This window comes from Agelaius tricolor, unplaced genomic scaffold, assembly GCF_023055355.1.
Source record: "Agelaius tricolor isolate 1412-34295 unplaced genomic scaffold, bAgeTri1.0.p SCAF_2, whole genome shotgun sequence".
In the NCBI taxonomy this organism is placed as follows: domain Eukaryota; kingdom Metazoa; phylum Chordata; class Aves; order Passeriformes; family Icteridae; genus Agelaius; species Agelaius tricolor.
In genome coordinates this window covers 53,899,607-53,927,238 of record NW_027269262.1, presented here as the reverse complement: position 1 = coordinate 53,927,238, position 27,632 = coordinate 53,899,607, and the positions used below count along the sequence as shown (strand labels likewise).

General features: G+C 37.9%; 1 protein-coding gene across 1 annotated transcript; it reads right to left on the bottom strand.

Moving 5' to 3' along the window:
- Positions 1 to 677: 677 nt before the first annotated feature.
- UBE2V2 (ubiquitin conjugating enzyme E2 V2) lies at positions 678 to 27,387 on the bottom strand. The gene is made up of 4 exons (XM_071419220.1): positions 27,249 to 27,387; positions 10,649 to 10,794; positions 7,155 to 7,280; positions 678 to 1,541 (listed from the first exon to the last, which is right to left on the bottom strand). The coding sequence occupies exons 1-4, from the start codon at positions 27,262 to 27,264 to the stop codon at positions 1,395 to 1,397; spliced, it is 435 nt and encodes a 144-aa protein (XP_071275321.1). The 5' UTR covers positions 27,265 to 27,387; the 3' UTR covers positions 678 to 1,394.
- Between the last annotated feature and the right edge of the window lie 245 nt (positions 27,388 to 27,632).

The window sequence follows — 27,632 nt, the reverse complement described above, 5'->3', positions numbered from 1 at the left end:
AAAAAACAGACTGAGGACTGCAGGAAAGGCAGAAAGCTTCTAGCTACAAACACAGTGGCATCACAGCAAATGATTCATCTTAAGCAGATGGAAATATGATGATCTGTAGCACAGGTGTGATTTTTAGTAAAGCTTCCTGAAGTTTCTTTTTTGTGTGTTTCAGAAAAGGCAAAAGCGGAACAGACAAGGAAAAAAGGCAAGTAACATAAAAGAGGAAAAAATGCAAGAAAACGAGACAAAGGACGGAGAAGTAGGACAGACTTCAGCAATATGATCTGAAAACTGCTTAGAGGTCAAGTAAGCAAAGTGAAAGTTAAGCTCATTTCTGGAAAGAATCTGGAGGGGAACTAAAGGGCAGATGGGTAGGCAAGGGGGTTTTGTTTGTTTTTATTTTGGGCTTAGTTTGGTGTTTGGGCTGGTTTTTTTTTTTAATATATATTTATATACACACACACAGAGTGCAAGTTTCTCTAAAGAAGTGATACTACAGATGACAGAACTTACTCCCCTGCAACATATGGAATATCTTGACCTCTCAAGTAAACTAACCATACAAAAGTGATAAGAGCAAAAGGTGCACGTAACACCAGCAGCAATATTATGTTTGGCTTTCCACTACTTCTGCCAGGTACTGTACATATATTACATGACTATTATAGAAATGGCACAGCCTCAGACACTTTCCACAGTTTATTTACATTTTAAGACTAACTTTAATCTCAATCACATATCCATACATTTCCTTTGTTTCACTAAAACTTAAATGCATGGTTTATTAGAACAAAGACTGTAAACAAATATTTGCCATGTCCAATACATGTAACACAGGAGCTGCTTAACAGAAATTAATCCCCCCATTTTATAAATACAGGTATCAAAACAATCCTGAACATACTTTGTGACACTACTAGTAGTCGGCACCCACACCCTTGCAAAATTAAACAAGATGAGCAACGGTATTCACTGTACCTGCTACCTTAAAACAAATTTAACTGCAGCTCTTTTACTAAGCAAGATGGATAAAGCATGCCATTTATATTTTGCCTTCTCCAGAAATTATTTTCAGTAACATATATTATTCCACAGCAATCTGACACTTTCTGTCATGCTTTCACCTTGTAAAACCTGAATTCCAATTACAGGCTATTTCAGGCTTATGCTTAAATGACAGTGCCTCAGTAAGAGAAAAAAAATAATTGTGCTGCCTTTTTCTCCCATAGTGCCTGAAAACATATTGGGCATACATATATTATATATATTCTTACAAATGTCCAGGTCATGTATACCAGCTGAAATTCTTTAATGTGTGGGTGTTTGCATTGTGAGATTTAATCAAGACATTACATGAGTAGAAGGTTGTTGTTTTAAGACAGAAGTTTGAGAATCAGCTAAAATTAATTATTGTAAGTTTGTCCCTCTGGAGGTTGTGGAAGCTTCATATTTTCTTTGGACATCATTAGACGTCTTAGCTCTTGAAGTACAACTTTAATGCTATATGAATTTTGCCATTTTGCTAACACTGGTATGCTCCGTGCATCCACCTGGAAAAAGAATAGAGAAATCTAATTTATAACTGAACACAAAATATCTACATAAATAACTGTTACCAACAGTTGCTCTAAGAAATGGTCTAGGCATTCCCTGACACCTTCTCTGTGGCATAAAGTCCCTGTGTTCCTAAAATATTTTAAGGAAAACAATCATATACTTACACACAGATACAGATTCTGCAATAAAATCCATGCAGCTGGACCCTTCCATCTGTGCTGCTACTTATATTAGTGTGAAGGAAAAGAGGACGGGAAGAGGACATCAGCAAACTGTTCACTGCAAAACTGAAACTGCTACCTCACAAAATTTATAGGTTTTTTTTCAAATTACCCCCAAAAAGAAACAAATAATCACCTTCACTATGCTAATATATGCACCTTTCTAAAGGAACATTTCCCTTATTATTTCCTTCCTACAAGTCCTGTTGGTGATTTCTTTCACAGATACTACACAGTGCTTCTGATACATCTAGAGGCACTACATGTATTAAGAAATGTCTTGAAATACTGAAATAACTGATTTGTAATGCTTGGACATTTCTTAGTTCTTTGCATCCTTCTCACAGTAAGTCATCTTAGGGAGCCGTGAAGATTACTGTACGTCACTTACCAAGTGGAATATGAACTGAAAGGAAAGGACATGGGACTTCTCCTATGCGTTTATAAAACCTGTGGGACAATTTACACAATTATATTATAACAGGGAGGTTTCCATAGGAAAGTCAGCAATTGAAAGTTATCCTGGGAATTGTTCTGGCAGCAGGTTAATTCCCAACCCCTGCGTGGAGGAACTTAAGAGCACAGAGGGGCCTACAGCTGTGCAACTGCAAAGCAGGCCCTGGGGCAGGAATAGGGCTATTGCATGCTACTGGATTCCTTTGGTAGAGTTGCAGCCCATATGGCTACAAGAGTGCTGGAAACCACTGTTTTATGATTTAGGTAGCATAAAACATCAAGAAGTTTCTTATCCCATCTTAATTAGGGCAAGCTGAAAGAAAAAAAAAACCTGGAATCAGAAATGTTAACACAGATGTTTTATTTCTAGATTATTTGAAGTGAGGCTATTTTCAGAACACCAGATGAGACTAAACCTTTTTGTAGGAGGAAACTGAGGCCAAGGTTTAACAATGTGCTGGCTTGGGCAGCAATACTATCCCAAGAAACTTCTGTTCCCTCTCTTGTTCCTTTAACAGTGCTACTGCCTATCAGCTCAGTTAAACCATGTACAAGGAAATATTTTCTGATCTGAACAGACAGAACCCACCTAGTTTAAAGCACCACCTTGGAAAGAAGTCCCTAGGAAGGATCCTTGACCTTATTTAAAGCTCAGCACTTAAAAGCATTTCTTTTCACACAATGTTCTGCTCAGAGCTGGGAACCCCTTAAAGTCAGCAGAGTTGCCAACAACAACTTGTATCATCAAGCTACAGTAAGAATGGCAGTCAGATGACTTAATAATTATTGCAAATATTTGATAAAAAAGAAAAATACCATCAAAATAAAAGCTAAATCATGGAGCAACATCATGCCAGTTTAAAATACATGAGTGTATGAGCCAATACAGAAAAAGGTTGTGAAAGTTAGCACTGGTGAAATCATCACTGTTATTCCTGTACTATTGCTACTTTTTTAAAGGGAGATTTGGGTTAACATGGTAGTTAGGATGCAAAATGGCTGGAAAGGAAGTTGCCCTGGGACTACAGAAATTAACATCTATCTTCAGTCTGGAAATTCTGGTTTCACACCATCCTCCTTGCCCTTGCTTCTCCTCAATTCTGCCTTTGTCGGTTCCCTCAGGTCTGGATGTTTGCCTCAATTACAGCACACAGCAGCCAGTCACCACTGCTGTTCAAATAATGCAGTTCTACAAAGACTGGAACATGAGAGCTGATCACTTAAGAGTAAGCTCCTCCTGTTTTTCTTTTTTCCTGGGAATTTGCAACAAAAACACTCACAGACTGTAAACTCTGCTTTAACATTGAATGTTTTCTGACTAAAGACTGCTGCAACATGACATTTTTGTTGCTTGTTTATCTCAAGTCTCTTTTCTGCAAGTCACCAACTTCTTTCATAACATCTTGCAGCAGTAAAGATTTTGGCTCAGGTTCTGTTTTCTGTCTTGCAGAATTGATTTCCAAGTTAGTGCATAATAAACTCACTTTATGAAGAACAATGATAAGACATTTAAAGACATTTAAGAGAGTGACACAAACTATGTTCAAATCACACAAAAGCATTAGATAATATTCAAATGCACATCCTGGAACACAGGGAGACATTTCAAGGTCACAGAAAAGCTAATAAAGCTGCAAACTGCAATCTGAAGACTATTTTATTTAGATTATTTTATTGGGGGGGTACACCACTGTGGAACCCTGAATAATAAGAGAAGCAATATATAAAATGCATTATTTTTTTAAACAGTTGAAAATAAACCAAATTATTTTACACAATTATACAAAGTATTTAGTGTTTACAATTTCCAAGTAACTTCAACAAGTAGCAGCAAATGTCTACAGCAAACATAGTCAAAGCAGTAACTGGGAAGCTTACAGATTTACAGCTGAGTCCTAAGTGATTTAAAGTAAACAAGTATTTCCAGCTGTAAATGGTATCCTAATGAACAGAAGTGATTGCAAATCCTGCAAGACAGACTGCTGAGGAGCACTATCACAGATGCAAAAATCAGACAACCTCAAAAGAAAATGGGAAAACAAACAGCACATTAGAATGCAACCGGTGTTTTATCAATATGAGATACGTAAGTCTCCAAGAGAAAAGACCCTGTAGCATTAGCAATAATAATCTACACTTTTACAACAGTGATGCCATTAGCACAAAAAAGCATTTTGTGCAGCTCTACACAAGTACTTGGACTTGTTTTTCTGACCTTAGTAACCTAATTCTGTATACAAATACAGCAGATCCACAGGTAAATTAAAAAGAAGAAACCCACAAACTTTTTTCTTAATTTGCAGTTAAGAAAAAAAAAAGACAATTTAACAGGGTGCCTCAGAGCACCTTAGTCTTTTGAGATAAAATATTCCTGAACTAGTTCTCTCCTCTCCTGCAGTAAATTTATCAAACAGTGATTCCTGAAGATATGCTGCTGGCAGAAAAGTTACTTACAAACTCCTGTCTCACAAACTAATCAAACAAAAAGTCAATAAAGTTGTACCTGTCAGTATTGATAAATTCATTAAACACATGCCCTTTTCATGCAAAGAGTAAAGGAATTTTTGAGTAAAGGGATTTTGAATCAAGAAAGTAAAGAACCATTGCCCACAGAGCAGTATGAGAATAGCTTGCTTAGATCCCTAGTAACTTATCCATCTTTCCCCTGTACCACTCACACTCTAACTCAATAGAAATTATCACCCTCTAAAACCCCCAGTGTGGGCCCTACTTTTCCATAGATGTTAACTGGCACACAAGCCTACCTTAACAATATTACAAATGTTTTGAGTATAATCTGCTAAGACAAAACAATTTCAGCTGCTGTTTGTCTCAGGTTTCTTTTCAGCAAGTCACAACTTCTTCCTGACATCTACAAGCAATGTGACCAAAAGCTGGCCACATGTCAAAACCCAGGGTGCCTGCAGAAGCACGGATAGTAGAGGAAGTCTGCAGATGAAACCCTGCCATTAATTCAAAGAATTCAAACCACTTATGATCTATTAAATGAAAGATGACCAGAAAGTGGGAGAACAGCTTGGAAGAAACATGAAGGAGCTATGAGGAAGCAACTACAACAACTGCTCCAGGATGCTGAACATGCCCCACTATTTGTTTCACAGTTCCTCTAATGACCACAAAGACAAAATAAGATAAAATGCGAGACACTGGGACAACGGACACATTAAAAATGATATAATAAATGTGTTTTAAATTCACTACTTATGAAAATTCCTTTCATTAAAAATACTATTTATTCCCATTTAAACCCATTAGGAAAAAAAAAAAAGAAGTTATGCATTTGCATAGGAAATCCTTCATAAGATATACAAGTTTATCTTCTGGGGCAAAAAATTAATGATGGTTTGATGTAAGATTATTAACTTACTAAAATCAATTTTTCCTGTAGCAATGACTCAATTTGAACAGTGCTTTTAAAACAACAACACAGATTTCCTGTCACAGTAGTCACCCTGTTCCTCAGCAAGCTGAGTGAATGTAGACTTTTCCAAACAGAAGCTCAAACTTACTGGCTTCAGTAAACAAGAGCCTTCAGGCTCTTCTAGTCTAAGGTCCTGCTTCTGAAAACCAGCACCTATACCTTGAGGTATGCAGAGATTAAGCCATGACAGCATACTTCTTCACTGAATCAGAATAATACACGTTCCTATGGTACTAGGAAGAGGTATAAAAATCATCTTCCAAACATACCATAAGCAGCTTTTGCTTCTCACCACTTCTCAATAAACACACACCCTTAGACAACAAGCCACAGTTGTGATTAAGGGCATGAGCTAATTTGCAGACAGCAATTTTAACAGGATATTCAGGTAGAGTAAGACTGTTAGCTACATAAAAGTATTTTCAGAGTAATTTTAGATTATTTCTGAAGCATTAGTGAAATAGCTTTGGATGACCTACCAGAACACCACTCTACAACCCACAACAGCTCAAAAGATGCCCTGAGAACCTCTTCCTCTGCTACAGTAATTGAGACACTTGACCTTCACAGTTCAGTACTGTTAATTACAGAAATGCAAGTCCATCTTTCTTGTAAATCTTACAAATTATTTAAAATCCAAAGATGCTAACGCACCTTTAGGTATTGCCTTAACCCAATTACTCTGCATTCACTAAAGACAAATGTACCCACAAATGGTGACTGTGTTTGTGATTGTGTTTCCTGCTGATAGATGCACCACTGGAAATGCAAGGCAGCTCACACCTCCTCTCTGAGCAAAGGGGCACCCCAGCTGCTCACAGTATTTAAGAACCTGGTGAGTAACAAGCTTGCCCGAGCTGCTGCCACAGCTCCTCTGTGAACTCATCCCACCCTAACTGCAGGATCAGTGAAAGCAACTTACTGCAAATTGACCTTTAAAATGCAAGTGACTACCAGCTGTATCAAAAGGTCTTAAGACCAAAGTTCAGAATCACCTTGGATTTGAATAAATCCAGTATAAAGGAAACAAGAGTATAAATACACCAGTTCATTACAGGTGAGTTAATACATCCAGAGTGAGTCTCATCAGGAACAATCTCAATTTTTAATTAGTGGAAACATCAGACAGAATCTGTAATACTCCTGCTACAATACAAAACTAATCCCCTTTTATAAGAGTATTATGAGGGAAATACCTACACAGAGCTTAAACACTTATTGTTTTCCTGTTCAAAACTAAAACCTTCTTCTGCATTTAAAAGAAACAACTGTCTTAATATTATAAATAATGTTCATCTCATTGGTAAGCCACAAAAAGCCACAAAGATTTGAAGAAGTAGGCCACCAAATTTCAATTGAAATGTGTATTTATATTATAAACATTAAATAGAAAACTCTGTGCAACATGCATATTCCTCACCTGATTTTCACAGAAATATTTTTTAGTGTAAATAACCAACATGGTTGATCTTACCATTTCAACTTACCATTCCATTGGAATTATTTATTCCATTCATATTTATTTTAGTAACAAATCTAACTGTAGGAGGTGCTTCTGGGTATTTAGGTCCACACTCTACTTTCAGACTGTATATTCTGTTTTCATAGTTTGTCTAGAAAGCAAAAAGACAGACTAATGCATTTTACTGAAAGCTAAATATTAAAAATTTTTTTAAAACAGAGCAAAGGCAAGAGGAATAACAATTATGAGATATGAAATAAATATAAATTTGTTAATATTGTATACCAACTGAAAGTCTTGGATTACTGACTGATTTCCACTGTTTTGGCAATATTGATTACTTCATGATTATGCATAAATTACACTGCTTTTTGACTACACCATACACAAGTTTTAATACAATTCTGTTTTTAATTCACATTTGCTCTCATCCTTTCTATCCCCCTGCATCCTCAAAACAACAGTGGCACAGTACAGGACTAAGAGAAATCAATTAGCTTTAGGAAAATCACCACCTTCCCCCATAATGAAATACGTAATACGGTAAAAAAAAATGGAAATGGAGGAAGACAGAAATGCCAATAATTTAACAGTTAAGATATAACCAAAACCAAAATACAAATATAACCTGCAAAAGAAACATATCCTGGAAGTAGTTAGCTCTACAGAAAATATCTGAAATTTCTGCAGGTGAGAATCACTTGGTTTACTGGAGAGCTTTTAAGAGCTTGGACAGTAAAGTGGCTGCTAGCTTGCAGATGTCATTCCAAAGTGACCATGGAACAGATAATTCTAAGTGCAAGTATACTTTGAGAAAGCCACATTAGAATTAGAGATGGTTCTATTTTTTTTTAATCTTGTCAAGTAGGCCATGCCAAAGATCAGTGCTTTGTTGGTGACTGATGCACGTGCCTCTGTGTTCCAAAATGAAGATGAACTCCATTTCTACACCTGCTTTCACACTGGCACAACAGAAAGAGCCAACGTGAACAAAAAAGCAGCAACATGCCTCTCAGCTTTCCAGAAGTATCATCTTTAACCTGTTCTGCATCAGTCAGCTGTCACTCACTCTCCAAGCAGAAGCATCAACCACATAGCCAAGTATCAAACAACAGGCTAGTTGGTGGCTAATTAAAATGCAGAGTGAAAACAGGACTACTGAAGCACCCTAACCATGTACCATAATTTTTGAGCATGCACAGAGACTGAACAGCAAGCAGGTCACAAAGAAACAGTGAAAACTAAAGGTTTTCCATTATTCTTTCCCATTACTCTGAGTGTAATTAGGCACTGGACAAGGTTGCCCAGGGAGGCTGTGGATGCTTCAACCCTGGCAGTGTTCAAGGCCAGATTAGATGAGCTCTTGAGCAACCTGGTCTAGTGGGAGGTGTTCCTGCCCACGGCACAGGATGTTGGACATCTTAAGGATGAGCTTAAGGATCATTAGGGTCCCTTCCAACCCTTAACATTCTGATGCTATGATTAAAAGCTAAAGGCCAGATAGAAGTCCTCTTATCCTGCTACAGGTAACATAGCTGCTACCACAGCAAAAAAATACAGTAACTAAAGTTCTCATTATTCATTCAGCCAGAATAATTTTCTTCCCCAGAGAGGGATGCTGTCAGTAACAGTGAAAATAGGCCAAAATGTATATAATTCTGCTCACAACTCTGGAAAAACCCAAGAACAGCACTCATTCTCATTCCCTTATCCAGGTGGCCTCTCAGCTTCTCAATTTTGCTCAGTTTTTCAAGTCAGTGTTTTACTGCAACCTAGGCATCCCTGGCCAGCTTCCCAAAAAAGCTAAAATTCCTTTTTCTGTAAGTCAGAAAAGTGTTTCCATTAATCCAAAACAAATCTTACCCTCCTCTCTTGCTGTTGGGTCACCTTTCAAATAAAGCAATAAAAAAACTGATAAGCATTTTTTTTTTTCACAACTTTAGAGAAGCCTCAAATGAGAAGAACTTCATGGACAATATTAGGAACTTTCTCCATGTTTTGCCTAACTGTACCATCTACTTAACTCAGCCAATTCCAAAAGACACTCATCTTCTACAGGCCCTGAAACTAGATATGCAGTTCTTCTCAAGGTGCTGTAACTGGTTTGGGAGCTGGTGGCTTTCACTTTCTACAGTCACTACATATTGCAAGTCATTCTATCTGCAAGGCTGCATGTCCCTGAAATGGCACAAGATATATTATTTGCATGCACTCTATCATAAAGAAAATAAACTCACAGAACTACAAATTGACCAGGACTAGAAGTGTATCCCAAGCTGGGTTGAGTACTTTTATTACTTTTTTAAAACACATGGGACCTTCTATAAAAGTATTGTAAGTATAGTATTATATACATCATAATCTCTTTTCAAAGATGCGTAGTAGTCTGCCTTAGGTTGAACAAGAAAGCAGTCACAAGCAGTTCTGGAGGGTTTTTGGAGAGCCAGGGAGACCCCATGACAGCTAGGTCAAATTTTTCAAGTTCTTATCCCAACACATTAGACTACAAACTTTCTTCAAAATGGATTCCAACACTGATTCCACTGAAGCTAATATCCAAAGCATACAGTCATTGTGATTATATATTAAATCTGCCCTCTCCCAGCTGCATCCAATTCTTAGGAGCTCAGCAAGGTCATTCAGGTGTTCAAAGCAGCCTACTGCAAGTGGCAAAGGACTTCCAAAAGCAATTTGAATTACACTGAATCTATCTCTGGAATTCTGCTACTTTGGAAGACATTATTTTCACTGAGGCAGAGCTCTGATCTCTGTCATGGACAGCTCATTCCATAAGCCCTGCAGCACCAAGGGACACACAAGACAGGTCTCACCCTAGCAGTGAAAGGCATGTGCTGAGGGCTACTCAGATATACTCATTTAAAGATCTCAGTTACACACTGATCTTTTGCATCATATTATAACTTAGGAGAAAGCATGCACTAAGTCAAGTAAAGTCCACCCATATCTGATATGGCTGACACACACAAGAGGTGATTACTTCTCTTGCAAGTTGTGTCAGTCTAAATGACATTCTACAGAACTTCAAAGGTCAGAAGGATGAGAGGTAATTAGAAGCTGCTAGTCTTTAGGTATGATTCAAGTGAAATTCTAACACTGCTATACTGAAAGACTCGATAAAACTTGTAGAAGTTGAAAATGCACTGCCAGTTTACTACAAAATTGAAATTATCAAGCACACGTGACAAAATGGGGAAAGACAGTGACCTGTTTATTGTACTATCAGTGTACACTTACGTTCAGTAACAGTGGAAATAGAGAATTAATATACTCACAACTGAGTAAAATATATCTCAGATCACAACTGGCTTTTACAGACAGCTGTAGAAACAGGGGAGGCTAGCCTGAAACACTTACATGCCAGAAAATGAAAAATTATACACTATTTCTACAAATTCATACATTGAATTTAAACTATTCCTTTACACTGTAGAATAGTAACATTTTTTTATTTTGTATTGCCTAGAACCTAACAAAAATTATTTCTTTCATCACACTTACCCTTGGTGGCCCAATAATCATTCCTGTCCATCTGGTGAGTGTCATATCTTCATCATCTTCAAGGCCCCAGCTTACTGTACCATCACCCACTCCCTTCTGCCCTTCTTCAAGTTCTTCCAGCAAGCGAAAATTACGAGGTACTTTAACTAGAGAAAATGGAACAATGTAATTAATACTGCTCACATTAAGGAAAAGGTAACAACTTCGTTGCTTTTATATGTTACACACTGGCGATTGCTCAATGTATTTTCCAAGTCAAGCAAATATTGCCTGCACAAATTTATTTAGCACTCTAATTGCTTTGAAGCAACTAACTGCTTCACTGGAAGTTAATTACTACCAAGTAATACCAATACAAGCCATAAAACAGAAAATAGGAGAGCACTCTTTAGCCTAAGATGGCTTAGTTCAGATTCTCTTTCCCAAGCACAGTACATTTCAAAATCAATTGACTGTCTGTCAAGTTCTAATCAACCAGAATCCACATTAAATCAATACAGCAAATTTACTCCAAAACAAAACTAAAGAATGTAACATTTAACACAGATTATGCTAAAAAATGTCAACTGAAGACTGAAATATTTTCACTTGATTACACTCGTTTTAAAAAAAAAACAACAAAAGACTAATATCTGAAAGCAAATTGAAAATCAAGTCTTTTTTAATCTAGTGATTAATACTGCCACTTGCCAGAGGAGAAAAAAAATAAGCACAGAAGCATTGATTAAATTGTTAAAGAGAGATAAAGACATATCCACAACAGAATACACAGATTAACTGCCTTTAGAGAACACCAACTAACCAAACTATAATTACAGGATTTTATTATTATTCATGAAAAAAGACAGATATTGATAGATATTAAACAACAGGATGCTCAATTGCTTTACAGCTTCAGCTAAAATGGTACTTCAGCACTGAGAGAAGAATGGTAATTAACACTTGTGCACGCAATCATGGAATGCTTTTATTTTCAAATAAAATATGCACAATGGTGTAGTAACAATAGTATAATACCATAAAACTTCCACTTAGCTATAGCTGCTTATAATTACTTATTTTTTCTTATATCTTCTTACAGCTACAGTATTATCCATTATTTTCACTAGAGATCCTTTCCAGTACTGTAAGAATCCAGGTGCTCCATACAACTAAAAATTAACACTGGGTACACACAATGTTATTATCAAGTTTGGAAAAGATGAAGGTCAAAGAAAACTGTTTTGCATATCAGTTATTCAGGTTTGTATATCACTGTGATTTCAGGTTTTACATTACCCTAGTCTGTACTCCAAGCAGTCTCTATGCAAGAAATGAAGAGTTTTAATGTACTATTTTATTATTTAGTGGGATAATTGATAACTTCTCTTAAACAGTGTTTGAAACTTTTTTTTTAGTAACACAGACTAGGGAGGCACTTCCAAAAATTGCACAAACTCTTGTGTCCAAGTTCTCCAAATTCCCAGGGAAAAGCATTATGGGTATAGTATCAGGACAGTGGAAGGAAATTAAGTCATTCATGTACGGCCTCACCTTCCGTCCTGCCTTGGTGCTGCCACTCATCTGAGCCCTTACTGAGCTACTTCAGCTTGCTAACTGAGCAGAAAATGATACATTTTGGCCAGTCTTCTCACAGCTTAACAAGCCAGCCCAGCCAGCACATGTACTGAAAGCACCAGCAGAGTACATCAAGAAGAAGATCACATCGCAATTTTTTTGACATAGAGCCGTTTAAAAACCTTCATTGAAACGCATTTTCCCATCCTCTGGCGCCATTTCTGACTTGTGATAAACATTAAGTGTGTACATTTATGTATCTAATTCTGACTAGAGATGAGAGCTGACAATCACACTGCAAGCACAAAGTTTTTACTCCACATTCATACATGTTCTGAGTTAAGTCTGTCAAACCATGGTAAAGATGGTAACAATGATAAAGTTCTACTTTGCATCACATGACTGAATAGATTCTGATTGGTAAGTGCAGTCTCAAATAAAAATAACCACAACAACCTACACCTACGAACCCCATGTACTTTAGCATTCACACATGACTTTAGGCTTCCCCAGCAGCTTAAATCCACCTTTTCTCAGAACTCCTGCTCTGACTGCAGAACTTCTGAGTCACAGTTTAGCTCTCTAAAAAGAACATACAAGATGGTACCAAACAGGATTTAAACTTATTTCTGATTATGTGCTATCACCTTTCAGCACAGCCTGGATGACACAGCTGCTCACTGTCCTGATGTTCCATGCCTTCTCCCAGAATTCTGTTGCTCTTGCACTAACCAGGTTCCTCTATTAGCCAAATTGTCACACTAATTTAGCAAAAAAGCTGTTTTTCCTTCAGGCAAAAGTCAAATCCAACTAGTTAATCAAGTGAATTGACTCAGGAAAAAAGAACAACAAATGCCAGACTGCTGAGGCTCTCAGTGCCTTCCTTTGCAAAACCATGGGTGTGAGGATAAAGGAGCTTTTTGTGACAAAAAGCCACTGCACTGACTCAGCTGTATCATAAAATTGTACCCAACACATTAAACTGTAGAGATGACACTTACTAGAAAACAACAACCCCTTATGATGAACTGACCTGTGTTCATCACATTTTTTCCATCATATTATCTGTGCTCACTAATTCCCATAACTGCCCAAGGGGAGCAGTGAAGGACTTGGGAAACCTCCAGAACATCTCCAGAAAATAATTTAGATCTGCTTTGAAAAGAGACAAAAACATCTGAGAGCAAGAGCCAGACTCCCCACACTAACATTCTTATCCCTGCTAGAACTAAGCAGCAAAACAATGTTCTGAAGTTAAAAATCAGAGTAAAAACACCTTGTGTTAAAAAAATACACAATAACCCCAACTAAAAACACGTGCATACAAAACCCTGCCCATAACAACAAAATTCTCCCCCCCAAAACCCACTCAACTGCTTCTATGTCCCTGGCATATATGACTAATGTTTTATCATCAATACTTCAAACTTTATTAAAGTAATTACTGAATGTTTTCATGAAAACGATTATTGCTAGATTTCTGACAAGTGACACAGAATATCTTACAAATTAACACAGTGGTTTTTAAAAACAAACAAACAAACAACTTAACAAAAAACAACCCCTTATTATTATTTATAACTACAGACTTAGAAACTTCCAGCAAAATTAACTGGAATTAAATACTGTCTTGAGCATCCACCCCTGTCCTTGTGCATGCTATAGCACTCTACATGCTTGCTTTGATCATGCTATAACCTTTACACAAAACAGACTTACCTAGCTTGAAGAGTGGAACACACACACAAGATTGTGCTCTCTTCCCAGTAAAAAACAACAAGAACTTCTATCTAGAAATCCAGCCAAGGATGATCTGGATTTTCCAGAAATTAAGTTTGCTCCTAGTATAAACAGAAAGTTAAAAAAATTTCTCTTCTCACTATTTCAGGTATTTCAGAAAGCAGTTTTATCTTTAATCCAGACGATGCAATTCATCAAATATTTGCTAAAAACTTTGAAATATTCCTGACTGAATTTGAGTAAGAACTGTTATTTCATTTACAGAATTTGGACAATGAAACATCTTTCTCTTCTCATGTGCAGCCCATTAGCAGTATGAAATTACAGAAACCAGCACCATTCTGCAACTGACTACCAGACCTCAGGTGTTCTCCCCAATGCCACTTGCTCATGGGACCACTAAGCAGCTTCAGACAGGCACAGACAGGTTGGTTTTACTCTCTGTAACAGGCACCCCTCAGCTAAAGCCTCACACTTCCAAGTGAAGGGGATTAAAGCTGTCAATTTGAACACTGGCAGAACTACAGGCATGGTAAATTCCCCTCAGCAGGCTGTGATTTACAGCTCAATACAACACTGCATCCTGCACACCTCTTTGCAATGATGGACTAAGGCTCTGCATGTGAAAACATAGATGGTTTCATCCAGATTAAGAAAACAAAAAGCAAAACCTCTCTTCACTTTATCTGCAAAGATCACCTCACTGTGAATTTGACTGACAAATAGCCTCCTGACACCCCTGCCCAAAATCTGTCACAGGAACTGCCAAACAACTTCTACCAAACTCTCACATACAGTTGAACTAAATATATTTCACTTAAACAAACAAACAAAACATCATTCATGCTTACATATACCAACAGTTTTTAATTTAAAAATTGAATCATGAAACTGGACTACAGAAATCCGTTAAATGATCAGTGAATTTAATACCCTGGAATTAGAAGAAAATGAAACAAGATTCAGTAAACAAAGCCCATAATTTAAGCATGAGGGTGTACTTTCATATATATGGAGCTACTTCAGATATTACATTCTAAATCACCAAGTTAATAGAAATAAAAAACACACTACCACAAAGGATGAGTCAAGAAAAAAGTTACAGCTACGCTTTGATCCAGAATCTGCATAACCTGAAAAAAAATCAGGAAAGAAAATAAAAAGGAATCTTCAGTGTCCATTAGTAGTACCAACAACTTTCACTAGAGTAACAAATGAGAATTGCCTGGATGAACCAGTTCTTGCTAGACAGAGTTCCCCAGTTGGTAATGTCAGATCAGTGATACAGTGATTTAATCAGCAACATCAAGACAAAACACACAATTGCACTTATGTGCATTTAAGTCAGATTTGACAGACCTCACTGGATACATTAAATCACATTTTTAAACAATTCATATGGACACACTCCTGCAAATAGAGTTGGCAGTCCAAGCTCCTTACACATCAAATGATTCTTTGCTGTGTAACAGCCAAGAGTGGGATAACCTACACTCTGCTCTTGTCCCTGCAGGTTACAAAAGCAAACCATAACCCAAATTTTTAATAGATTAGCTCAGAGCCTAAAGTGTGAAGTTTTCTGTTAGCCCTAAAACTATGGTTTTTAGAGTAATTGTCCATAACCAACATTCCATACCAACATTCAGTTTCTCTTAAAATCTCCCTCAGTCCTTGATTTCAATCACTCCTGAAAGTTACCTCAGTACCAGGACCATTTCACCATAGTTAAACCAGCACACTCCATACTACCAACACTCCAAAAGACAGCTCTACACACTAATCCTAACATGCACACAAGAACAAGTTATATCAAAAAATCCTACATTAACACAATCAGATACTGTCAGGGATGCTATTCTTCTTGATTGAGATAGCTGTGTCAGGGAATCTGTAGTATGAAAAATTTTGAATTTTTGAGTTGGCTCTTGCCCACTGACTTCCAGCAAAACAGAAACTGAAAAGTATGTTCAGCTTGGTAACAAAGAGAAAAACCTCTCAAACCCCATTTATCAGCTTCAGGCTCACAGCAAAGTAAGCATTTCCTAAGGACAGGGAAAGGGGGAAAGGACGTCAGTCTTGCAAATTTCAAGCCATAAAACAATTTCTCCTGGGGCAGGGAGAGGAAGAAAAAAATACAAAGAGAAACACAGAGAAAACAACTTGTTCCTTTCAGTCTCTGAGCAATTCGTCTTGCTCTGGACAAAATGAAGTAAAAACCTGAAATGCTGTACTAACAACAACAGTCCACACACCCACAAAAAGAACATAAAACAAGCAAAGCCTTAAATAGGCCCTGAAATGCCAATACATTAAAAACAAAACAAAACAAACAAACAAAAATTAAGGAGAGAGAGGAAAGAGAGTCAGGGCATATGAAATACTAACATATTCTTTTCTGGCTGCAGAAGTTATTTCTCTGAAAAAAACTGGGGTTTTTTTTGTAAACTTGATGTGTATTCTTGTTTGCCAGTTACCCTGCTCACATCACCTCTGAAAATACACACAAGAAAAGCCTTACTATCACAAACCTCCTATCAGGAAGTATTGCCAGGTGTACCCTAATGATATCGCAGTTATCTGAGGTTGATCACAGTAACCAAGCTCCAAACCCCTGAAATATTTCCAGTAACTAGCCTAGTTAGTACAACAACCAAGCTGGTCATGACAGTTTTGTCTACAATAGAACTCCATTGCTGGCATCAGTAGTGGAATGCAGCAATTCAATAATGAACTTTGTTATTCTTGTTGCTCTTGTTTTAAAATCAAGTATGTTACTACACACATAGTAAAATCACTGTTTCCAACACATGAATCTTATTCAAGGTAAACTGACATTTCCAACTGCTTTCCAGGAAAGTTTCAATATATTTCAGTAAAATTTAAATTCAAAATTCTTTATGTCAGTCATTTTCATAAACTCGAATTTACTCTATGCTATTTTTCTCTACTTTCCTCCAGCAAGTATGTCCCAAAGCAATGAAACTCGAGCAATGGAATATTCTGCATTAACAGTTTTGAGTTTAAATTGGAGAAGTCCTATACTATGCTAACTTAAATGGTGAAACCAAGGTATTTAGCAGCAATAGGCGGCCCATGCACATTGATCAGGATGAGGAATAAGGTCTAATCAAGTCTGAACCTCACAGAGCTGTAAGCAACACCAGTTTAGGTTAGTCTCAATGAATTTGCAGATCTAACTATGCTTACCTGTGGAAATTTTCTAGGAATAGAAATTCAAGAAGAAAATCAGATGAAAATTCATTTCCACGTAGAAAGAAATTATTTATCCCAACAGAAAGAAACAAGACAACTAACAAGAATTAATAAAAGACGAGGAGAAGGTAAGACTCCACAGCTCAAGTAAGCAGGCGTACATCAATGAACACTACAGAGCAAATGGAGCAAAGGACCATTTGTTCACTGTGTTCAATGCTCACTGTAACTCACAGCCAGTTTTGCTACAATACTGAAGTGGTAAGAACTAAATGGGTTATTGTACTTCTTTGCAGGACTAAACCTATATATATATATATATATGGATACATTTATATCACACACTATGTAGGAGCCCTGTAACTGGTAAACCTTTTTCCCTTTTACAATATTTGACATTAAGTATGTTTAAGTATGTTGAAAGCACACAGGCTGGAAGACTTCAAAGAAGAGGTGCAATTCTAGGAACCACACTGAAGCGAAACTATGCATTTCATCAGGTTTTAGGGTTTGTGTTTTTCATATAAAGAAATGTCAATTGCTGAGAAACATTTCCCAGCATGAGGCAATAAAGAGCCACAGCAGTGTGAAAGCTATAACCCTTTATCTTAAAATCTAATTTTTGGTTAAAGCTAAGTAAATTCATATTTGTTTTCAGAATTATATTGGTGAAAATTTCTATTTATTTCACCTAAGTGAAATCCTACATTTGCTAGTATCTTCATAGGCACAGTCCTAGCTTAAGCTAGGCTTCATGAAAATAACTTTGATAGGAACTTCCTTTTTATTTCAGTTCAGCCACAGCCATAAACATGCTAAATATGGCTTATATTAAGAAGGCAGCTAATGAGAAACTGTTAGTAGAGCAGAAGTCTCGGTCATTTACTGCAATTCAGCATTCAGATTTTGCTGGAGGGGAAAAGGGCTGGATAGGTATAGAGGTTATTTCTTTAAGGCAGGGCACTAATGCTAGTTCAAAAAACAAACAAACAACAAAACAATAAAGATAACATAGGTTTATAGAAACAGGTTTTTTTTCACCAGGCTTTCCATTTCATATGCATACTCATAATGTTAAGACACTACCTACTAGTGATAATAATTGAAAATGATAAATTCTACACAGAATGACATTTTCAGTGCTAGCTTTAGTTTCACTGGGGTGGGAAGAAATTAATTTCTAGACAGCTACACATTAGTAGCTGGATTGACAGACACATACCTGATTTACAAGCATGTTAAAATGGTTTAAACCACAAATCTTGATGCTGGAGTAAGAGATCTCAGCATATCAAAATGCAAAATTGATGTTGCAAAAGCAATCAATTTATTCAATATGTTTCAGTTGCTGATGGTTTCACATTAAGAATGACAAGACCTTAAACTTGAGTTCTCCAGCAGAGTGCACATTCCAAATACAGAACGTCTTTGGGAAAAGTTTGTACAATTTAAGGTTTTATTAATTATGTTTTAAAGTGTGAGAAATTACTAGTAAAACAAATAGGTACCTTACCAAGGCATCACATAAGCCTTCCCTTCTTTTATCTTGCCTCCTGAGTAACCAGAAGGAAGTGAGTTAACTCCTTCTAATAACTTTGATTTTTACCAATTCTGTTCTATAACTCATTGGATTATTTACTGAAGGCAGCCCTATGGACAGAACTCTTTCTATGATGGTCAGTATCCCCCCAGGAAAACACATCATATCTGTTAAATTTTTATTCACTTCTAATCATGCTCATGGCCTCTCCCCTCTTTGCTCCCCACTGCCACCCCTTTCCTCTTATGCACCTTTTCCAGAGGAGCAGCAGATGGAAGTGCAGCTGCCATTAACTACCTGATTCATCAGAGCTGCTCCAACCTCTGACCAGCAGCCCTGGAGGAGCCAATCTCCTAAAAATTCCATCAAGTTTTTTCCACTCTCCACCCTCTCTCCTTACCAAGGCTCATACCTCACTGAAGAGCCCCATTCCACAACTCCTGCAGCCCAACTTCCAAATGCCCTCTCCACTCCCCTGATTTGTCATGGAACAACAATATCCTACACAGCCTAAAGGAGCACAAGGCACAACAGTAAGGAAGAGCAAGAGTCATCACATGCACATCAGCGAGAAGAAGCACAGAGCAGTCAAGATTGGATATGTGCACACACAGAATATAGCCCAGGCCTGAGAGCAACTCCAGCTGAACTCAGCTTTGTTAGCAAGGATGCAACAACATCACTCTGTCTTGACACTTTCATGCAAACACGATCATCTTGAGTACTGCTGCTGGCAGGGAATGACTAATGGTGCTCATAAAAATTACACTAATGAAGAAGCTTGCTTCACAACAGATACAAATGCTGTTAAGACTACATAACAGAGAAGGCATAAGCAAGCTCATGGCAAAAACGAAGAGGGGGGAAGAAAAAAGAAAAAACCTCCAACTTTCAGAAATTCCCACAATTTTTAAGTCATTAAAATACCTCATCCAAACAAACTTTTTTAAAAAGTTACCACAACAACAGAAAACTATAGCATAAATCCCACTAAACTGGACTGCAGTCCCAAAAGAAAATGGGTGTAAATTGCTTAAAAGTAATTTTACAAATTTGTACCAATGTTAGCGGCATTTCTTTATCAGTCTATATTGTAATCTCTAAGTGCATTTCTTTTAATAAACAAGACCACTGTTAACTAAGACACTGCATGACCAGTGATGCCTCACACTATAAGAAAAGCCATACAGGTACTAAACAGTTAACTCACTAAATAACTCATCAATTGACATCCATGAAGGGTGGAAATGCACAAAGCTGACTACAGGTTTAAAACTTAACTCTTTATAGGCAACCACTGAATGAAACACATGAGATACTAAAATTCAACCAGCTTCCCCTATGTTTTAGTGTATGAAATTAGAAGTGACACATTTTGATGCTTAGCAAATTGAGAATTACTGTTTCAATTTTGTACGAAACAATGTAAGGCAAGAAGCCAGCAAAAAGGAGTTAGAAAAGACAGCTGTCACTTCAAAAACCACCAGCAATATTAACTGTGATTTAATAGTCTAAGGAATCAAGATTTTACCAGGCAAAGAAATCTTTCCAATTTCTACACTGAGAAGTTAAAAACTAACCCTCAAATTTGTTTAGTAACCTTGTTTAGTAACTACCCCATTATTAAAAGCACAAAGCTAAATAACAGCAGAAAAAAAATTAATGGAAGTTAAAATGGCTCATTTTTGAAACGTGCATTTTAAACCTGACTTTGTGTTAGTAAAGAGAAAAAAAATATTTTAAACAGATACTTATTAAGTTACCTTTTAAATTACAATGACGCAGAAACTTATTTTTCCCAGATAAAGGGACAGGAGGAACAGGAGACTACAGGAACTCAGCAGAGCCCAATATTTCGTCATGAAACAGCTTTCCCAGCATGTGCTTTAAAAGTTAAGAATACAATGTGTGACCCAGATAACATGAGGAGCATCAAGGATTTAGTCTAGCAAAGCTGTAAAGCTGTCTTAAACGGGTTACAAGTCATTGATTAGCAAACAGTTGTTCTAACATGTGCATGAAGGTCCTTTCCACCATGACTCAGCACCTGTCCACAGTACAAAACATAAAGATCCTTTATCTATGTAAAGCAAGTAATGTTATTCTTTCAGTTATACACATAAGCATACGCTTATGGATATAATCAGCACATGCACCAATCACCACATATTACTAAAGAACTGCCATTAAATTATTTTCCTACATTATTTTTGAGAGTCATACTTCAGCCTGCCATTTTCTATATGCTGTGGTATTCAAAAGTTCAAATTATTTAATATTTACATGATCACACATTCCATTTCAATGAGAAGAAAGAAAACAAGCAATTCCTTCTCTGGAAAAGTTCTAAGTTCTATGAATAAAACTGGACATTTTACTGCAAATATACTGAATAAAGGACACTCCTTTTATATGTATTGGGCAAAATGTTTTGATTTACTCAAGCAAATTGCAAACACACTTAACTATCCAGTTTATGAATAGTCACAAATACAATGGAGGGAGGTGATTTTTTTCTTTATGCTATTAAACACATTTAATGCAAGAATTTTTAGAAGAGCATACTGAATCTATATTTTTTCTGACTATTTTTAAAATCTAGTTGAAATATTTCATCCTTCTGAAATAAAGATTGTAGAGCTCTGAAGTTCTAAGTGTTGAAGATTCCATTCCTTCCAAAATGCTAACTAGGAAATGGTTTAGTCACAGACTTAAATCATCACACATTTTTGAAAAGGCTGTAAACCAGAAGCTCATGTTATTCAGAATCAGTCTGACAGCTTCACAAGTCGTAAGTTTCTGCACTGATTCAATTCAAAATATTGTTTGAATTATATGTGATTAGTGTATTCCAAATGACAAATACAAAGAAAAACATTCTTTGGGCAGGACAGCATATAGTAAAACCCTTCCAAATACTTAAATCAAGGCTACTTAGAACACTTCCCCCACAGCACTTTCTTGTGTTTCCCTGGTCTGTGCTGAGGTTCCCACAGGATAACTGAGACAACAAGGCAACAAAACCTAACAGGAGTAGCTGAAGCTGATTAGTACTTTACATTAAGTTTCAGTCAAGATGAAATATGAGCTACAGTGTAGATAAAAAAGAGTTAATAGTGGATATACTAAAATAGCAGATAATACTGAAAGATAACAGATAGAAGAGATAATAGTAGATAAAAAGAGTAGGGACAGAGAGAGGAAAGGTCTGTTAACAAAAAGAGGCTGAACAGTTTCACAGCATGTATTTAATACTGCCTCTGGAAAATCTTCCATAAGGCAAAACACAAATACTAACAAATACATATGTAATTCAATTCCACCAACTCCTCATAAGACTTAGAAATCTAATTCTTACATGAGAAGCCTTCTCATGCATGCTTAGGTTTACAGTACGGACCATCTGCCTCCAACTGCTGAAAGGCATATCCTCCTGAAACTCTGTGTTGTACCTTTATCCAGGCTAAAATTTTCCAGGATTGTACAGAATAGTTTAGATAATGGGCTTCAATACTATGTTTGATAACATCCCTGAATTTCCAACAAGCTCTTTAACAAATAGAAGATTACAAAGTAGGCCACTTTTTTATTGCAGGGGTAAGTTGCTTTGCTGCAAGAACACTTACACAGCTATTGTGGCAGAAAGACATAAGTAGGTTTGTATTTAAAGACAGAGACCAGGAACAAAGGCAGGAAAATGATACAGACAAAACTCTGAGAAGAAACAGAGTATCTTGCCTATATATGCCCCAAAGTTGGAAAGAACTGATGGTCTATATATAGTTCTAAAGTAATTTGCAATCTAAACTTTTCTCAACACAGCTGAAATTATTTGTGGTTTGTCAAGATGTTTTTAAGCAGGCAGAACAATCAAAATTGCAATTCCTTGTGCATAGGACAGGATGGAAAAAATGCTCCACACAGAGTACTTGCTGCCTCATGGAACACAGTATTTTACTTCTTTTGTTTTGTTTGATTACTTGCAGCTTTAAGAAGTCTGTGCTTACAGAGCTAACACTGTAAACTCACAGAACAAACTTTGAGGACTCTAAAATTCTAAAAAGCTCTTAAACTGACTTCTTGGACCAGTTCTGAACAAATGAACAATGTGGTGGAGGCATAAAAGAGAAAATGGGAGGGAGTAATACATCCTTCAAGGTAAAACACAGTGGATAAACAACACAACTATTTCCTTGAGAAGGAAAAAAAAGAGGAAGGAAGCAAACACTTAACGGATCAGAGGAAAAGAGAAGCCTACCTGTGCAGAGTTTTCTAGACATGAAGTTTAAATTATATCACATCTCCCACATGGAAAAAGTAGTCTTTAAATCATTGTTTCTACATCCCACTTATGAATACATCCCCTTATTACTCCTCTGAATGGCTTTTAATATCTAGATGTCCCATACTCAGGGTATTAATCTTTACCCTACTAAGCACAGGAGAGAGACGACATCAGCTTAATTTGGAATGAAGAAGAAAAGAGTTTCAAGGCATTTAAGAGTATTGCAAAATATCTCACATTATAGAGTATCTTGCAATTGTGGGTTTTAAGAGCAGAAGAAAAAAATCCCAATTTTCAAAGCAAAATAAACCAAAACCATGACCACCACCAAAAGCCCCAGCCATTAGGGATGGCACACTCAGTCCTCGCTTCAGGGAGTCTTGAACGCACTCAAGACCACTTCCAGCCCTTCATTTTTATTCCAGCTTCCTTACTGTAGTCATGCACACTTAGAAATGCTTCCACAACCACCAAGTGTTTGCAAATAGAAGTAAAAAATAAAGTTAGGAAAATAAGTCACTGACGTGCATTGTGCCATTTCTACTCACAGAATCAATCATCTATAAAATCAAAGGGAAGGGCATTTTTGCATGGGCAAATTAGGTTACACAATGAAGCTGTTTCATCTTTATAGAGTAGAATGACTGGAAATTAAAAGTATGGATTTTACAGAAAAATATTTCACAGGGATCTAGCCACGTATCTTTCAAACACACTTTCAAAAAAGGTTGCTCAAGACTACATACTAGAAATAAATCAGGAATCTCATATAATTTTGACTGTAGATCAGTCAATTTTTCTTCCCTGAGCACCCAGTTTCAGCAAACCAAGGGGAATTTTCATTAACTCAGCCCCATCCACCCTCCCCCAAGCTAATGAAGCTCTCAGTTGAAGAGGAAGGAGACAAAAGCATTAGCAGCCCAGAGTTACAGCACCATACTTGACACTGCTGCCTTAATTCTCGTATTTTCCCACATAAATTCCAACCACTTAGGGACACCATCAGTGCCATTAGGGAACATTCACATTATATATATATATATATATATATATATATATATATGTGTGTGTGTGTGTGTGTGTGTGTATGTGTATGTATATATATATGTATATGTGTATATATATACATAACCCTATATATAAGGTATATAATATTACATACCATAGGCAATATAATATTAAGTGAAACCCAAATTATCAAAATGCAGAAATTAACTCCTTGTAATGATGTCTTTTATATGCTTCTTTTTCTTGAGATAGACAAGAGATGTTTAAATGGTATGCCTTAGTGAAATATTTCTTTTAACTTGAAACTGTGTTTATTTACATCTACTATGTATTTTCAAACAGATTAACAGAATGAATCTCCAGCTAAGCAATATGAAACTCGATGATTATATATTACACACAGCTGCTCTCTCCTCTAGAAAACTGACTTGTTTAACACCAGACCTCCAGCAGTACCCACACAAATAACCTAGATCAAGCTTCAAGCAGAAGTTGTAATATCAGATCAAACTGCAGCTTACTAATATCCATTTCTAGCACATGCAGTATCTACGTGCAAAATTTACTCATTACAGTAATTTTTGTAAAGCAAGTAAGATTTTGTAAAGCAAGTAAGATACTTATTCAACAGCAATGTAGCACTGATATATACAATTTATTTGGCACACATTAAACAGCCATTTTCAAAGTAAATTCTCTGCTGTTAAATGCACATAATTTGTTACATTATTGCTCACAGAATTAGCAAGCCCAGGAAAGGAATTTCTGGGATAAAAGACAGTTGACCTTAGTAAAAGTTTTGGTGTTGACTTCCTTGTTATAATTTCATTCCTTGACTTCATGCAGTCAGGTTTTTTTCTGAAATAAATAATGATGAAGTTGAACTTTATAGCAAGAGCAGACTAAAGTAACAAAGGTTTAAATCTTAAGTCTATAACAAAGTTAAGTCTATAGCAAATCATTCCCTCCCCTCCTCCACAAATGATTATAATACAGCTTCCTGGCAAGAGCAGTTCTGGGTGAAGTCTGAATTTTTACATACTATGTGGAAAGTATAAAACAAACCCTCCACCACCTCATGTGTGTGCCAATAAAAAGTCTCAGTATTTTCTCCACAAGAATATGTTGTTTTAGAAGCTCTGACTAATTTTCGCAGCAGTTTTGTTGATGATTCAGCCTGCTTGCTGCATTTTACTACAACAAATTAGTTTAATTTAATTTCTTCAACAAGATGTACATGCAGTACTGGCCCTTTACATTGTTTGGAGCGGTCACACGTATTAGGAGTTTCCTCCATCTCCTCCTTTTTATGAACTTTAAGTGTGGCTGTATTTCTGAGGCAAAAACAACCCCCACTGATTAACTGCATATAAGAGATTTTAAAACAACTCTTGTAAGACTGCAAAGAACACTTACGGCAGTGAAACCCATCAAAGTTCAGTCAAAAACCATTTATTCTTATAGGGCTGAAGTAGAAAAAAAATAGCGATTCTTTGTAACTGATATTCTGCACTATCCAGGTTGAATGCCAAATGCCAGTGCTCAATACATGACCTAAACCAACTTTGCTTCCTACTGTATTACAGGCAATCTCCAGTGACAGCCTAGACACAAACTGAAGTCTTTCAGTGTTGCTCTGAACCTTTTTAAATTTAGAAAAAACCCTTTTAAATTTACACAACAGGAAAAAAAAGTAAAAGAGACCTAACACAATAAAATGCAGTAATTCCCAGATGAGCAAATACTTGTGTTTCTCTATATCCATTCTAGCTCAGTTTATCATAGGCAATAGCTATCTTTTTGGACTGCTCTTCCACATAGCTGCAAAAGCTACTTCAAAAGCTACTTTATCAAATTCCACTCTGAAAATCCCACATCCCCAAACGTATTACCAACTGGAGATGACTCTCCTTCCTCAAAAAAAAAACAAACCTGCCCAAGCACTTCTCACAGGACCAACAGCAAGGTACCAAGACCAGTTTAAATATACAGATGTTTTTTATCTTTTGTTATAGTCCCAATTCCCCAATGATCCACTGGATTGGCAGCAGAAATAAATTAGTGGTCAACATTTACCCTAGACTAGCTGCTGAAGTGAATTCATTCCTATTAATCCCACTTATAAAGTTTCAGGGATGAGAGAAGAGTAAACAAGCCTCTGAAGACTTCAGGTTTTTAGCACTGGGGGAAAGGTCTTATTGTATTTGAAGCTCCTCATGAAATGAAACTGAGACAGTTAAATTGTGCTTCTACATTTAGCACTTGAAGCAGTATTCTTGTCCCTTTCTTTGTCACCACTTTCCACAACGTTCTGGTACACCATTGCTCCACACATGGTGTGCTGGTTACTGAGAGGGGCTTCCTGGGATGACTGGCAGCTCTTTGCCCTTAAGCTGGCTTACGAGAGAGACCCTTTGGCTTCAATGGATGCCACAGGGAAGAGAGCTCCACTCCTTCTCCCCATTATGCTACAGTCACCACCAAAGTGAAGTATCTTTGTCCCAAAACACAACACAGGCCTAAGCCCTTCTCTCCCAAATAAAGAGGGGACACAGACAACCCTTTTATTTTAGATACTACCACACCACGTCTTCTGTGTTCACCCAGCAGTACACTGGGACGAATCTTCAGCACAAATCTTTCTTTCCTGCAGCATTTTCACCAGGCTAACAACATCTCCTCCCTTCCCCACGGACACCAGCATCTATGCATCCATCGCTGCCCCTTGGCAGGTCAATTCTCCCCTCCCCCGGCACTCGGAGCCCTGTCTCCCAGTACGCACCCCAGGCCGGGCTCTCACAAGGATGTCGCTGCCCCACGGACGGAAGGGATGGGGCCCTGGGCAGAAGTGAATTAGGAGGAATTTCTTCTCAATGGACATTGGAAGGGGCTGCCCAGGGAGGCGGTGGAGTCACCGTCCCTGGAGGTGCTTCAGGAAAGACTGGACGTGGCACTCGGTGCTGTGATCTAATTGACAAGGCGGTGTTCGGTCATAGGTTGGACTCGATGACCTCAGGGGTCTCTTCCAACCTAACTGAGCCTGGGATTCTGTGATAACCTGTCCCGGCGCCCCTGCAGCTTCCCTTTCCCCCCTGTCAGAAGACAATTCCTCCCCACTCGGGTCTCTCCCAAGGGGGAGAGCTCGCCCCCCTCCATCCCGGCGAAAGGAGACCCGCCCCAGGCCCCTGTGGGGGCGCCTCCCCAGCAGGAGCCCAGCGCGCCGCTCTCCCGGGCCCAGCGAGCCCCCCCTCACAGACCTGTGGATCCGGCCATCTTGTCCGAGCCCCCCCCACACCGCTCCGGGCCCGCACGCCACGCGCGTCACTTCCCCTCGGAGCGACTCCGTCACTTCCCGCCAGGAAGGACGGGGCGCATCCCGGCAGCGCGGGAGCGCGCGGGGCGGGCGGGGCCAGGGGACGGTGCCGGCAGCCAAGGCGCGCCCCCGTCCCGGGGGCCGGCCCGGCTCAGCCCCCGCCGGCAGCGAGCTTCCCGGGCGTGCTCCCCTCTCTCTGCATCCCTCCCGCCAGCCCCCGTTCGTGCGCGTCTCTCTCCAGGCACCCGCTACGTCTGAGCCCGAGGGGGCTGCTATACCTGGGAAGCAAATTCCCGTGGCTGCGTCCCTACCCCCCTCAGCCCGCACC

Bases quoted from the DNA above. Each gene is read 5' to 3' on its own strand.
- UBE2V2 (XM_071419220.1), bottom strand. The intron at 7,281-10,648 runs GTAAGTGTGATG...TTTGCTTTCTAG, and splicing joins TGATTATTGGGCCACCAAGG to ACAAACTATGAAAACAGAAT. The intron at 1,542-7,154 runs GTAAGTTGAAAT...TTCTTTTTCCAG, and splicing joins TAAATAATTCCAATGGAATG to GTGGATGCACGGAGCATACC.